The sequence below is a fragment of the Perca flavescens genome, chromosome 10 (assembly GCF_004354835.1).
Source record: "Perca flavescens isolate YP-PL-M2 chromosome 10, PFLA_1.0, whole genome shotgun sequence".
In the NCBI taxonomy this organism is placed as follows: Eukaryota; Metazoa; Chordata; class Actinopteri; order Perciformes; family Percidae; genus Perca; species Perca flavescens.
In genome coordinates, this window is record NC_041340.1 from 36,178,544 (window position 1) to 36,194,497 (window position 15,954).

General features: G+C 40.4%; 1 protein-coding gene across 2 annotated transcripts; it reads left to right on the plus strand.

Annotated features, from left to right (window-relative positions):
• The first annotated feature begins 187 nt into the window (after positions 1–187).
• LOC114563201 (moesin) lies at positions 188–15,795 on the plus strand. 2 transcript variants are annotated; one of them, XM_028590037.1, is made up of 15 exons: positions 188–586; positions 1,235–1,282; positions 1,508–1,591; positions 1,670–1,765; positions 1,925–2,047; positions 2,582–2,733; positions 2,829–2,912; positions 2,999–3,145; positions 3,523–3,619; positions 6,510–6,673; positions 6,800–6,930; positions 7,121–7,281; positions 7,790–7,882; positions 8,459–8,617; positions 15,214–15,795. In XM_028590037.1, exons 1-15 carry the CDS (start codon positions 317–319, stop codon positions 15,376–15,378), a joined length of 1,974 nt encoding a protein of 657 aa, XP_028445838.1. In that variant the 5' UTR covers positions 188–316; the 3' UTR covers positions 15,379–15,795. The 2 variants fall into 2 exon arrangements, with proteins under 2 accessions (XP_028445838.1, XP_028445839.1); XM_028590038.1 differs by lacking the exon at positions 1,235–1,282.
• Positions 15,796–15,954: the final 159 nt, after the last annotated feature.

The window sequence follows — 15,954 nt, forward strand, 5'->3', positions numbered from 1 at the left end:
ATGAAATAGTATGAATATTGTTGAATTTAAAAAAGTTAAAACAAGAAAACGCAACAATATCGAAAAATTATTCAAATGTACGACCCTGTTAGCCAACACAAACTCTCTTGTTGCGCATTTAGCAACAGGCCGACAAACCAGACGTACACCACTAACCCTAAAATCACTGTATGCCATAACAACTGAACAAGAAGGATTAGACTAGCAGAGTGTACGTCACTGCCACTGGAACACCAAGTGCTGTTGAGTTAGGCCTACTCCTGTTTTGTGTCCCTCTACAGGTTGGGGAGACCAAAAGATCATGTCTTGGTCCTAGATGAGTGTCACACAGTCACACTCACACGTAATCAATTTAAGAGGAAAAGTCTCCGCAGATGAAGGCTGCCTCTTCATAACACGTGGGCCCCTGGCTTCCACTGGATTAACTAAAAGAGAATTACTAAGAGCAATACAATGGTCCATTCTCATTCAGTATAATCCTTGTAGGTATTGCAAGCAGTTTCATATGACTCCACAGAGAAAAGGCTACAGGCACCTCTCTGAAGAAGTGTTTCGACTACGGATTAAAAAAACACAAATGGCAACTGTAAGTAGCTATACCTTTTTTTTGTTTATGTCGTTGAATTGCAAATGTAGTAGTTTGACTGAAATTTGTGGACCTGCTCTGTATTTGAAAGGCTACAGGAAGGCATTAGTCGATAGTTGTTAATCTTTAGAATAATTTTTACAGCAAAACAAAACGTATGATGATGTCATGCCCAGTTCCCAGATGTTTCTAATTTGTTGCATTTGTGTCCTGGATTTATTGTGAGTTGTCACATTATCTGGATAAACATGGTGTAACAAACAGTGGCAAAGTTAAGCTTTCTCCTCCTGTTTTCCTAAATATCCACTGAAGCAGTCAGTCCCCAAAGGACGTGCAGCAAGACTAACAACTGTATTACATTATTATTATTATTACTACTATTATTATTATCAGTATTATTATAGGCCCTAATGAAAGCCTGCCTTGCTTTATTAATCTCAGCAAAGTTTATGAGGAATAGAGCCATCAAGTCTGTCCATCCCAACAGCTGCAATTATGTGTATATGCATATGGTTACTAATATTCAAGATTAATGCTAAATGGGTGTAAATGTTTAGACCCAGTCGGTAATACTTATTTATCATGGCATGAACCACATGTTGTCAGTTAAGTCTAAAATATACTGTGGGCTTCATTTTTTGATTGTAGTCCCCACCAACCTCTTGCGATTGGATGATCCTGGTTGAACAGAAAAATGTAAGGAACACTCTTTTTGGTCATTTTGCTGTCAAAGAACCAAGAAATATAGCATTATTTCAAAGAACAGACAAAATTATAACAAAATTGGTAGTGCTTTTTTTTTTTTTACCCAGATGCTGTTGCTCTGCATGCTCCTTGATGCTTCTCCAGTGACACAGATGAATGAGCAGCAGGAATTTATTTGTTCCTCCTGTGGCTCAGTGTGAATGTTTTCTCTGGCAGATAAATGTCCGAGTTACAACCATGGACGCTGAGCTGGAGTTTGCCATCCTGCCCAGCACTACTGGCAAACAGCTTTTTGACCAGGTACACTGTGCAGTACAATTACAAAACTGGTGCTGTGACGGACAAGTGTGTGATTGTGTTAATTATTGGTGTGTTTAGATAGTGAAGACGATCGGCCTGAGGGAAACCTGGTTCTTTGGCCTCCAGTATCAGGACAGCAAAGGCTTCTCTACCTGGCTTAAGCTGAACAAGAGGGTGAGGAGAATATTTGTGTGTCAACTTTACATCCCGTGATGGCATAACCTGGATTTAAATGAACACGTAATCATGCTTGTGGTTTTGTCAACACACTGACGTTAATTAGTACGTATTTCTTCATTCCGGTATCCCTCTGCTGTGGGTTGCCGGTCCCAGGTGACAGCTCAAGATGTGAAGAGGGACAACCCTTTGTTGATTAAGTTCAGGGCCAAGTTTTACCCTGAGGATGTCGCAGATGAACTGATCCAGGAGGCAACACAGCGCCTCTTCTTCCTACAGGTTGGCGATGAGTACATGCACAAGGACATTGTTTTTAAAGGGAAAACTGCTGTAAATTTGACTTAATCCCTCTTATTGCTTTTATGATGAGATGGCACCACTTTTTATTTGTATGCAATAAGAAGGATCCAAATCTATGAATTTACTATTGATATAAACAGAGAGTAAAATTCTTATTGAAACAAGAATAGGAATCAGTAAAATGCTCTTTAAGAATCTTACCAAAGTGGATTTCACAATGTTAATAATGCTGTTGTACATAAGCGTGGTACCCTGCAGATGCAATGATAAATAAGGAAACTGTCTTAACGACCAGTGGGGGTTCCATAACGTCTAAAGCTGATCCCATTAAATCTCGTGGGTCTTCCGTAAGGGAATACATAAATGGATCCAGGTGCAAACAAACCACAGAACACATAGACACATCAACACTAACACTGTTGTGTATGACACCTTTACACAGACAGCATCATAAAACATTAGGGATCATTAATGTCTTAAAGCAGAGCATTTAGTTTCCTTTCTGTGTTTTAGGTAAAAGAAGGCATCCTAAATGATGACATATACTGTCCACCTGAGACTGCGGTGCTCTTGGCATCGTATGCCGTTCAGGTCAAACTAGGAGACTACAGGAAAGACTATCACGTACCGGGATACCTCGCAAGAGAGAAGCTGCTGCCACAGAGGTAATGAGTCCTATGGTAATAAGTGTTAACCAAAGTTCAACCGAATTCCAGTTTCTGAATTTTAACTGGTGTGTCCTCTTTACTGATAACACCAGGGTTTTGGAGCAGCACAAGCTGAATAAGAATCAGTGGGAGAATAGAATTCAGGTGTGGCATCAAGAGCACAAGGGATTGCTGAGGTACTGCAGTCTTACTTCAAAAAGTCATAACTGCATTGTAAACAGGTTCTCTGTAGCTCATATACAGTAATTACTCCACACATCAGGGAAGACGCCATGGTGGAGTACCTCAAGATAGCCCAGGATCTGGAGATGTACGGGGTCAACTACTTTAACATCAAGAACAAGAAAGGATCAGAGCTGTGGTTGGGAGTGGACGCGCTGGGGCTGAACATCTATGACAAGAAGGACAAGTTGGTCGCAATTTATAAATGTTAATGTTTTTTGACAAACTTGTTTGAATCCATGTAGGCTTACTGTTGTATGTTAATCTTGTATGACATTCGTGGTCCCCAGTGGATGAATACTACTGACGGCCGTGATCCCCTAGTCTCGCTGGCTAGTCCACACAGCATCCTGGGATGGGAGAAAAACGTGCTCTGGTTTATTGGCATTTCTTTAAACCACATCACAAGCTCAAAGCAGTGCTGTGCCTAAGTACAGCCTCACAGAGCTGCTAGTTTGGATGCAAACTTTTATTTTTATAACTATGTTTTAACTGTGTGTAAAGAACATGATAACCCCCTTTAACTATAACATAGTGGTAAAACAACATGCCAATATTTTACAGGATGACCCCAAAGATTGGCTTCCCCTGGAGTGAGATCAGAAATATTTCCTTCAATGACAAGAAGTTTGTCATCAAACCAATCGACAAGAAAGCTCCGGTATGCAAAACACATTATTATTAGTGAGTTATCTGCAGCAGCAACACATTCTATGAAGCATGTCATGAGATGAAAAACGGCACAGACCACATTCAAAGGTCAAAGGTCAAAGTTTATGGGAAAGTTGCCATTTTTCTTGCGAGACCCTGGATGTATTTTTGTGCAGGTATGTTAAGGTTAGTTTAGCCTAATTTACTTTATGGATGTTTGTGGATGGGATTAAATAGCTGCTCCTTCTCCAGTGCTCAGGGTTTAATAATTAGTATGCATTACCTTATGAAAATATTAAAAAAATAACAAGTACACTTCAAGGACCTCAGGCCTGGGTGGAGGACTTGCGGTGGTGTTCAGGAACTGTGTTATTACAATTTATCAACCCCCCTGGTTATAAAAGTTATTTTATGTCTGAATTGAGTGACTTGTATCCTCTGCAGTGGTGGAAGAAGTATTCAGATCCTTTACTCTGTTACAAGTAAAAGTCCTGCATTGATAATGTTACGTAAGTAATATTATGTAAGTATGATCAGGAAAATATACTTACAGTTTAAAAAGTAAAAGTACTAAATGCAGAAAAATCCTCACATTTTAGAACCAGCTGTGTGTTTAATGGTCTCATCATCTCAGCTGGACTTGTAGCCGTGTTATTGTTGGATGTTGGATTAGTTTACTTTAGAATCAAACATCAGATTTTATAAACTACATGTGTTTAGTGTTCAGAAATCTTAATGTGTAAAGTAACTAGTAACTAAAGCTTTAACAGATGAATGTAGTGGTGTAAAAAGTACAATATTTCTCTCTGAAATGTAGCGGAGTAGAAGTAGAAAGTGGAATGAAAAGAAAAGACTCAAGTAAAGTACAAGTACCTTAAATGTGTACTTAAGTACAGTACTTGAGTAAATGTAATAAGTTACATTCCACAACTGATCCTCTTTGTTGGAATTTCTTACTGTGCTTTTAATATTCACGTCGATGATGTTTCTTGCTGTTTTGCTGCTGATTTTCTTAAAGTCAGTGCGTCTTTTCATTTTATTCATCTGGTGCCACAAACATTAGGGGTCATACCTTATGGACCTTATTTTTACGCTTGATTTACATTTTGAATTGATCTGCTCTCAGGAGCTGCATGTTACTGACCGTGTATATGTTTGGTTCAACCTGTCTTTTGATTTAGATTGACTGTACAGTAAATGTGTTGCTTCTCAGCTGAGAATGTTTCTGCAGCATTTGACCCAAGTGCAATGTTGTCTTCTCACGCTGACATCAAAGCGTAACTCTCGCCAAAATGCATCCTAGGGTCTTTTTGTGAATATACCCGAGTCAAACATTCGTTTAAAAGCATATTTAGAACGGAAGCGCCACTTTTAAGATTTACCGTATTCTTGTTTTTCGGTCAAATGGCCTTTTGAATGGGAGAACTAGGGGCACTTTTATGCTAGCCTCAAAATAGCTATTTTTAAAACACTAAGAAGGCTCCACACAACATGAAACTTTGCTCGAAGTATCACCAGGGGCTCTACACCTTAATGCAAGCATTGACAACATTCTTTGTGTACACAGAGTTTACTAAAAAGGTTTTGAACAACTCACCGTAGCTCTGGTTGTTTCCGGCCGCTACCACCTCGGCAGTCAAAACGAGTCGATATCAAAACAAGTAGCCCCAGATTTAGAAGATCCCTCGCGCACCGGAGTAGTTAAGGTGTAGAGCCCCTGGTGATACTTCGAGCAAAGTTTCATGTTGTGTCGAGCCTTCTTAGTGTTTTAAAAATAGCTATTTTGAGGCTAGCATAGTAGTGCCCCTACCACTCCCATTCAAAAGGCCATTTGACCGAAAAACGAGAATACGGTAAATCTTAAAAGTAGCTCTTCCGTCCTAAATATGCTTTTAAACGAATGTTTGACTCTGGTACATTCACAACAAGACCCTAGGTTGCATTTTGCCGAGAGTTAGGCTTTAAATGTCTGGTCCACTCCTTTAACATACATTGCTCTTCCGTTTTGGATAAAGTGGCTCCAAGTAAAATGAGACTTGTTCCCTCCGTCCATGTTCACTGCCTCTGTCACAAAGACCTCTTAAATTGAGTTTAACAATATGGTCAAGGAGGCTAGGGCATCTTATTTTGCTAACCTCATTTCCTCCAGAAAACACCCCCCAATAACCCTGTTTGACACCAACAACAACACCGTCACTCCTGCACCTCCTGATGTGTCTTTTCAAATAGGGATTGCTGTGACTTTCTCTCTTTCTTTGTGAATAAGATTAGGGCATCATCCACTCTGCTTCTCCCTTTTCTGTTTATCCAACTTGGCCATCAATTTTGAACTGCTATTTCCCTGCAAGACCTTACTAATCTGGTGGGCAGTATGAAACCTTCCTCAAGCGCTGTAGATATTTTACCAACTTCGTTGCTTAAAAATGTACTAGGCAAGTACATTTATACTGCATTTTGGTCCTATTTTTTATTTTCTTTATTTTTGCTCTTGTGAAGCACTTTGTGACTTAGTTCTGTAAAAGGTGCTACATTAAACAAATATATTAGTATTAGTATTACTTAGAGATATGCCTATTCATATGTATTCACTGTGTATAAAATCAGGAGAGTCTTATATCCTTGTTACTGATGAAATGACCAATTTTGCAAATGCATAAATTACAGCAAGTAGTGTAATGAGAGCAGTTGCTACTTGATCTCACTCACAAACATGAATTTAGCCTCACACTTCAATTTGCCTGTATGCACAGATTTGAGGAAAGCATCCAAGAGTTTAGAACACATACATTATCCTAAACAAAACTATCCCTTTAGGATATAAACCCAATGCAAACAGTAAAACAGATCTGAGATGCTTCTGATGTGTCATAAATCCCTGATTGCCCATTTTTGTATTAAAGGACTTTGTTTTCTACGTCCCTCGTCTTCGCATCAACAAACGTATCCTGGCATTGTGTATGGGGAATCATGACCTGTACATGCGTAGACGTAAACCTGACACCATTGAGGTGCAGCAAATGAAGGCCCAGGCCAGGGAGGAGAAGAACAAAAGGCAGATGGAGAGGTAAGAAGGGGGTCATAATGAAGGCTTTTATAACAGTTTACAGTGTGTTCTTTCTGCTTTAAGAAAGAACTGTCAGGAGATCCAGTTTTCTTTCAGATGTGTATATATGAACAATTCTCCTGTCAGGGCTCTGCTCGAGAGTGAGAAAAAAAAGCGAGAAAATGCAGAGAAGGAAACAGAGAAGATTGCTCGTGAGACCATGGAGCTGATGGAGAGATTGAGACAGATTGAAGAGCAGACAAAGAGAGCTCAAGATGGTCTGAAAACTTTCTGAATACAAATGTTTCTCAACTGGAGATGTATTTTTTGTGTTTAAAAACATCAAAAGAATTGTGCAGTATATAGAAATATTTTTAATTTTAGGATTTCTACAAAGCTTATACTATGTGGGCCTGTCTGGGTATATGTATATAATGATTTTTGCGCACATGTGCATGGGTGTTTCAGAGCTGGAGGAGCAGACACAAAGGGCTCTTGAGTTAGAGAAGGAGAGGACGATTGCTCAGGGGGAGGCTGAGCGCCTGGACAAGGACCGCAGAGCTGCATTGGAAGCTAAAGCAGCCCTGCTGTACCAGTCTGAAACCCAGACCAAGAGCCAAGAAAGCCTGGTACTCAAAAACACAAAACACACCTTCATGGGTTAAATTCAAACTCCAACTGAACCGATTAAATTAGAAGGTGGTTGCTGTAGTCGTCATTCAGTCATGAGACCAATTTCCTTTATTCCCATAATCAAGGACTCATTATGGTATATTTACATATATTGATCAAGGCCACCTCTCAGCTAGAAAAAAGGCTGGTAAAGTATTGATGTCGTCAAGTGATTCACAAATTCAGCTTGAAAGTATATTTCAAATTATACACATTTTAGCTGATTGAATAGAAAGGCAATTAACCTGAGCCGTGATGCTGCATATAACATACGTGCACGCACACACACACACACACACACACACACACACACACACACACACACACACACACACACACATATTCTCTCTAACACTCAAATGTGCAACCGACTGCACAACGACTTCAGATCAGGAGCACTCTTAACTCTCTTCCCATTTTTGTGTGTGTGTGTGTGTGTGTGTGTGTGTGTGTGTGTGTGTATAGGCCACTGAGCTGGCAGAGCTTACCTCTAAGATCTCCCAGCTGGAAGACGCCAAGAAGAAAAAGGACGAGGAGGCGAATAGATGGCAGAAAAGGGTGAGAATTAATGACAGAACCATGAGAGAGATAAAGGATGAATCAAACATGAGCAAAGAGGGATGTCTGACACGTCGAAGTGTTAGGCCCAGGCAAAGTAGATGCAATGCGTCAACCATAGACTAGTAAATCAGTAGACTTTCAAATTGTGATTGTATGAGTTTTATACGTGTCACTGCATTGTCACAAGTAGCAAACCTCAGCCCTGTAAAGCCATAATTGGCTAAAACAAACCATTAAATGTATGTGCAAATTATACCCAAGGTTGAACTTAATTGTATGCAAATCTTTGTATACACATAAAATGTGCTTTACTGCACTTGCAGTCACATTGCTTTGTAATACTGCAGTGTTACCTTTATTTCTGTTTTTTAATGACCATGGGAGACTGTTGCGCACATCCAGATGTTGGGTCTGGGAACTCCCCATTGGCAGAGTATAGGCTACTTGCACTTTAATATCCAACCACAGCGCTTTACTGCAAGTCGTGTGTGTTGACAGGCGATGGTGGTAGAAGCTGATTTGAAGCAATCCAAAGAGGAGCTGAAAACTAAACTCATTGGTGTCCACATCCAGGATTCTGTCCATCCTCCTATGCCTGAGCACGACGAGACGGATGAGAGCAGTGATGAGGCGAGCGCTGAGCTGACTTCTCCAGGCATGGACCGAGATCGCAGCGAGGAAGAAAGAGTAACAGAGGCCCATAAGAACAAGAGGCTGCAGAAAAACCTCAAGGTAAGGTTGAGTAAATATAATCAAATTTCCTATTTCTCTTTGTCACAGTCAGGCCAGAGGTTATGTGAAGCTAGAGATTAGCAGTCCCTGGGCTGTCCTGGAGCTTTAAAGAGCGCGTGGTTCTATGGCAATGTCGGTCTGTCGGTTGGACTAGAATATCTCTAGAATAATGGCTGGATTGCCATGAAATTTTGTGCAGGCCTTCATGGTCCCAATAGAATGAGTCCCACTGACTTTGGTGACCCCTTGACTATTTCTTTAGTGCCCCTATTACCTTGAAATGTATTACACATAGCCCCTAAAGCATAATTCCTAAGGACTTTTGCGATCCCCTGACTTTTCATCTAGCACCATCAAAAGGTCGAAGTTTTCACTTTTCAGCTGTAAAGGCACCAAATTCCATACAGACATTCATGGTTCTCAAGCTATATAGCATACCAACTTTGGTGATACCATGGCTTTTCCTCTAGTGCCACCATGAGGTTTGATATTTGAGTAAAATATCTTGACAAATACTGAATAGATGGCTTTAATCCTTTTTTTTATCTTGCCTCATAACGTCAAAATTCCATTTCTTTGATTTATGAGTAAATATCGGAAGAATTATGAAATTCCTATCATCCTTACTCATACTTTGTCTTTAGTCCTAATTAAAAAATATTAGCATGCTAAGAGGCTAAATGAACATAGAACTCTGGTAAATAATGACTGCCCTGTGAGCATGTCAGTATGCCGACATTAGCAAGCACCGCTTTGCCAAATTAGCCTACAGCCTCAAAGAGCTGCTGTTTGTTTTCAGAGAATCTCTGGCTCTCAATCAACACGTTTAAAGTATCTCTTTCATTTATTAATAGGCTTTATTAGAGGTATGGACCGATGTGTGTCTTAGTTTATTACACTCAGCCATGGTCTTCCCATTTGGGTCTTTTTTTGTAGTTTGTGATTTGAAAATCACATTTTTGTTGAGCTGTGAGATTATATCAAGAGCTTGTTTCTGCTTTGCCTGTTGTCACACATGGAAAGCCATACATCCTTTGAATGCTCTGGGCCCTATCTTGCACTCAGCGCAATTGCCTTTGTACACCACCGATGTATGATTCCTATTTTTCACCCGACTTTTCCCTCCACAGACGCACGTCGGTAAATTAGGGATAATATATTTGCGCTCCGGGGGCAGTTCAGCGAAAAGAGGAGGCGTGTTCAGGCGCAAAAGTTCCCTGGTGCTATTTTGCAGTTTCAGAAAACAATTCCGCCGCTGACCAGGAAAAACCTGGTCTACAGTCAGTGGTGCTAGTCTAAAGTCAGTGGTGCTAGTCTAAAGTCAGTGGTGCTAGTCTAAAGTCAGTGGTGCTAGTCTAAAGTCAGTGGTGCTAGTCTAAAGTCAGTGGTGCTAGTCTAAAGTCAGTGGTGCTAGTCTAAAGTCAGTGGTGCTAGTCTAAAGTCAGTGGTGCTAGTCTAAAGTCAGTGGTGCTAGTCTAAAATCAGTTGCGCGTTATTCAGATGCTATTTTAGGGGCGCATGCTTGGCCATAATGTAGCGTGAAAAAGAAAAATATTACTGAAAATGCGCTTTAGGTGTTTGGATCGGTCAGAAAGCACTTTACAGTACAGTCCTCAAAAAGTCCCAGCATTCTTTGTGGCTTGTTGTGTTTTACATATTTCCATGAATCATGGATGTGTTGATGACATAAATGAGGAAATATTAGAGGACTTAAGGAGACGTGATGTTGAACTACGGCGGGATTGGACACTCCGGCGGAATCTGGTCCGGGAGTGGCAATGCGCGATGTGCTCCTGGTGGAGCGGGTGGATGGAGATGGAGTGGGGGGAGGAGGAAGGGGAACAACAGGTGCAGGTGGTGCGTTTGGAGGCCCACGCTCCATGGCTGCAGCAATCCTCTCCAGCAACATCGCCACCCGGTCAAGACAGACATTTATTACTTTGCCGCATCCCGGACGCGATCCCACTATGGCCACGCCAAGACCCGCCCTTCAATAGCGTTCACACACTACTATTGGCCAGGCGTCCATGCTTACATGTACAGGTCCTATCCCCTGACCAATCCCCTAACCCTAACCTTAACCACTCGAGGTGAAATGCCTAACCCCAACCAATCGAGCTGCTTCATAGGGCGGGTCTTGGCGTGGCCATAGTGGGATTCATAATTTTGCATCCCGGACAGCTACTTCAGACCAACCCATTTTAGATTTGCGTCGGGCGCAAGACTCATTTATCCCGCCGGTATCATAGCAGCACAGAGATCCGCTCTCAAAGCTACTTGCGTTTCACGTTTGATATTTGCGTTTCAGATGTGAAAATAGGGCCCTCTAGGTGTCTAGTTTGTGGTTGAAAGGTTTCATGAGGCTCCGAGAGGTCACAACAGGTCATTACATACAGTGAGCTCAAGGTTTTAAAAAAATTGTCTCACTTCAATAAAATGGCTAGGAATTAACACCATCACACATCAATACAAGTCCTTCGTGCATCGTTTTAGAAAAACATGATGATTGCCAATGGAAAAATCCCCTAGAGCCTACATCCTGTTTTGTATCCGACTGTTTTCCAACTCTCTTTATCAACCAGAACATAACAAATATTGAGGATGACTAATGCTCACTCCTGCTGGCCAAAAAGAGGCAAAAGTGAATGTTGTTGTTTTTAAATTGCACAACATATGTAACAATTTGGTACATAAACAGCATTAGTAATCTTTAAACCTATTTTGTTATACGCTGGAGTAGAGTTTACACGAAGAATGTTTATCTGACAAATCTACATTTCAGTCAATCCCATAATAATCTGGGCTGTAACTGCCAAACAATGTGTAGGGGAGAGCCGGGACAGTTGAAACACATTTTAATTAAACGTAATTTACAAAGCGATCGTATCGCACTGAAAGCTAATATTTTGTCACTAGCAACCTACACCTGTCCTCTGTCAAATACAGTTGCATTTTCAGCTTTGAACAAAACCGTTCAGGAATTATTACAGCAGAAGTGGGGCATGCGTAATGTTTCATTCGTCCCTCCTAGTCGGGACGATTGAAACAGCATAGGGGGACGGATGAAACATACAGTTTAATCCATATAAACTTCCCACGACTTAAATATTTTACTACATATCATGAATGGTACTCCCAAAAGGTGTTATTTTAGATAGATTGTTGCTGGACTATACTAGGGCTGGGCAATATATCGATATTATTTCGATATCGTGAGATGAGACTAGATATCGTCTTAGATTTTGGATATTGTAATATCTTGATATGACATAAGTGTCTTTTCCTGGTTTTAAAGGCTGCATTACAGTAAAGTGATGTCATTTTCTGAACTTATCAGACTGTTGTAACTGTTCTATTATTTGCCTTTATCCAGTCATTATATCCACATTACTGATGATTATTTATCAAAAATCTAAGTGTGAAGATATTTTGTTAAAGCACCAACTGTCAACCCTAGAATATCGCCGCAATATCAATATCGAGGTATTTGGTCAAGAATATCGTGATGTCTGATTTTCTCCAAATCGCCCAGCCCTACCAACGACATATATACAATATTTGCTGATGTCTTAAAGTCCTTAAAGTCAACGTAGGGCTGGGCGATATGTAAGGGTTAATGCCCGACGAGGTGTCCATTGTCAAGTATTAATGGACAACGGCGAGGCGTGAACCATCCGACGCGCAGATTTAAAAAAAAGGTACACCTGTTGTTATCCAGTATTTATGGTTTCATTATATTGTTATTTGAACAGCTGAGCATTTAATCATGAACAAGGTGAAAAAACCTGTTTATTATTTATTCATATGATTTTGCAACTGTTCACTGAAATAGCCGGTTTCTATGAAACTACTTGTGACATGTCATTTTTGGCATATCGGGATATGACTTTTGGTCCCTATTGCCCAGCCCTAAGCTATACGTCTTGGTGAATATCTATTAACAACTCATTGTCGTCACCTTGAAGCGGTTTTTGAAATATCATGCACTGTGGATGATTCTGCCATTTTTATAGCTAGAACAGTAAGTCTTCCCATTTATATCATGTTTCTATTGTGGAAAATGTTGTTTCACTAGGTTTTTACATGGGTCAGGTCACTCCACATCCAAATAAGTGCCCATAATGACCCAATGCCCATCAGTCTCCATAGGATAATATGGGAAAACTCGACCCCCCCCCTACCTGGTGGGGCCCAAATATATTTTCATCTTTCTAAAACTGCTTTTCCATGTCTCCCCTCCATAAATTATTGTATAAACACAGATATTTGTGCATTTACTTAAAATACATGGAGTTTCAGCCAGGTTGAGGACAGTTGAAACAGCTGTTTCAACCGTCCCGACATAGACATATGCCATTATGTCCTTTTTTGCTTTCCATGTAAACAAGCACAATCATACAATACAATATATATTTCATACAATATGAAAGTCTGGGATTGTGGAGAACACTAAATGGTTTACTGAATAAGCATGTAGTCGAACCTTTAAAATGAAAAACACTCTACCGCTAATGGAGTTTATTTCAACCATCAAAACTTGTTTATCGCCCGTAACTCCGTGTTAAAAGGAAATAACAGGAAGATATGTGGCTGATAGAAGGAGGTTAACACGCTCTATGTTTTGACCTAAGGAAGTCTGTCTATCATCATTGCACTCGGAGAAAACTGGAATGTTTCATTTGTCCCGCGTTTCAATCGTCCCGGCTCTCCCCTACTTACTAGCCTAAGTTTGCATTCATCCAAACTACTACATTTTCATACAGTTTGAAACAAAAACAATCTTGTCCACACAAGGATCTGTATCAGAAATGATCTCCATCCATGTTAACACATCTGACAATGTATATCACATGACCAGGTTACTCTGCTGTTGAAAATCATTTAAGTTCAAAATGCAGAAAATACTTTGGAGAAAGAACAATAATGGCGAAAAAAGTAAGACCAGGGTGTTATTTGCTGGGACCGACAACAAGGTGGAACTTTTGCTGAAGGTATGGAAGCCGACCTGACCCTGTCAAGTCTGACTGTTTTGTTTGTTGCCAAAAGTCTCGGTTTCTGCCCATCCACACTATAACACAACCCGGGAGTTTTTAAACTCAAACGGTGTCAGCAGTGCTTCTAAATAAGGTACTCGGGATCAGAGTAGTGTGGACATGATGCTTAAATCTAGCAAAAGATGTAGGTTTTTAAACAAATTGAACACATTAGTGCAGATGTAGCCTTAGGAAAGCCATACATCCTCTTAAAGGTGTTCTAAACGATGTCACGCATTTTTTGGGCTACAACAGTTTTTGTCACATACAGCAAACATCTCCTCACTATCCTAGCGGCCTGTCCCCTGAACACACTGTAAAAAAACGTGTCTCTGTAGACAGCCTAGGGTCCACAGACGCCAACAAAAACAAAGCCTCAGTTTTGTTTGACAGTACTTCGAACGTCAACAAGAAGTAACGTCACCCAACATGGCTTAGAGCACCTTTAATGCCCTAGGTGTCTAGTTTGTGGTTGAAAAGTTTCATGAGGCTCCGAGAGGTCACAACAGCTCATTTCATACAGTGAGCTCAAGTTTTGTAAATATTTATCTCACTAAAATTAAAAGGGCTACTATAGGGATTAACACATCATCACACATGAATGCAAGTGGGGCATTGAATCCACCAACAGAATCTCAGCTTTCCAGTAATACCCAATGACTCCCCGGCGCTGGCCATATCCTCCCCCTGCAGCTGCAGCCTCCCCCGACTTCTCTTTGGCTGAATACAGCTGAATATTACAGTATTAACACTGTAAAGTGTACACTGTAAAAATTCCATATCCATAACATCTTCTCGCTGATGGAAACATAGCTAGTTTGCAATACAAGAGAAGACAGCAGGAAAGTTTTTTTAACAGCATTGCACCTCCAAGTACCAACGTTGAAGTAACACTAGTTGTCCTGTAACCCAGTGACATAACTGTGGTACGGAAGTAGAGCAGATTTTTCAGCTGCAGTTGGCCAAGCCCCAGAGAACATTAAATAGAACTACGGGTTTTTTCACACCATATACCAAACCCAGGTAGATATAAGGTTGAAAATTGCCTCCCTTTAATTGCCACCAAAAGTTGTGTTTGACCTAGAACTGAGTGAATTCTTAGGGCGCCGTGTTAGCTCACCTGGTTGAGCATGCGCCCCATATACTATGGCTCAGTCCTTACTGCAGTGGGCTGAGTTTGAGTCCAACCTGCGGCCATTTTCTGCACTTCATTCCCCCTGTCTTTAGATGTCCTGTCAAATAAAAATAATCTGAAAATAAGAACTAAGTCATTATAATAAAACATTGTTAGTAGTACTTTATCATTCTATTGGTTTCATTAAAGTTACAATCTTATCCAGGCCAACCACTATACTAATGAAATAAAACCTCACCACCAAAACAAGATAAGGTGTTGTATAGAGGACTCAACACAAAACTGGACTTAATAACCTTGGACAATAGATTGTTTTCAGATGGGGATTGAGTAAGTCAGGTAAAGAGAGGGGAAAGGCTTCTGAATAGTCTCCTAAAGAGTCTCAGGAAAGAGGATCTTATTCACTGTGTTTTTGTGTTCTCTTTCAGTTCCTGAGCACTGAGCTGGCTGGAGCTGTAGACGAGAGCAAAAAGACCCCCAATGACCTGATCCACGCTGAGAATGTGAAGGCGGGCCGGGACAAATACAAGACCCTACGCCAGATTCGTCAGGGTAACACCAAACAACGCATTGATGAATTTGAGTCCATGTAAGAGGGGCTGCTGTATAGGCCCAAGATAAGGAGAGATGATGAAATTGGACACATTGAGAGAATTTAGAAGTGTAGGTGCAGATCATTAGAAAATGAACCTTATGGGTCGAATATGATAGCAAATTATATTGTTACCACCTTTAATATCCTTGATTATAATGCCATTTCATATGGAAACGAGTAAGAAGTGACAACTGTTGATAATAAATTTTTAATTTCATAGGAACAAAAACACATGCATGTCCACTTGGGTGTTGTTGGGTCATTTTAAGTGTTGCGGTTGTTTGCAATGGTATTTAACGCATTTGCAATTTCATTGTGCCAAACTAATAAACTTTATTATTATTGATTATTGAAAGCAATGACATTTAAGACACTTGCATCTATATGTTCCAAATAAAATACACATGAAACACCATGAGTGTGTTGTTTGTGCATCCATATGAATGAGGGCGGCTCACCTTCACTGTGCCTTGAGTAAACTGTTTGAAAACTGTCATCAAAAATATTTTTTGTCTAGCCAGTATAAATAAACAGAAAATAAAACAATTCCATTGCCGCTGACACACTATATAAA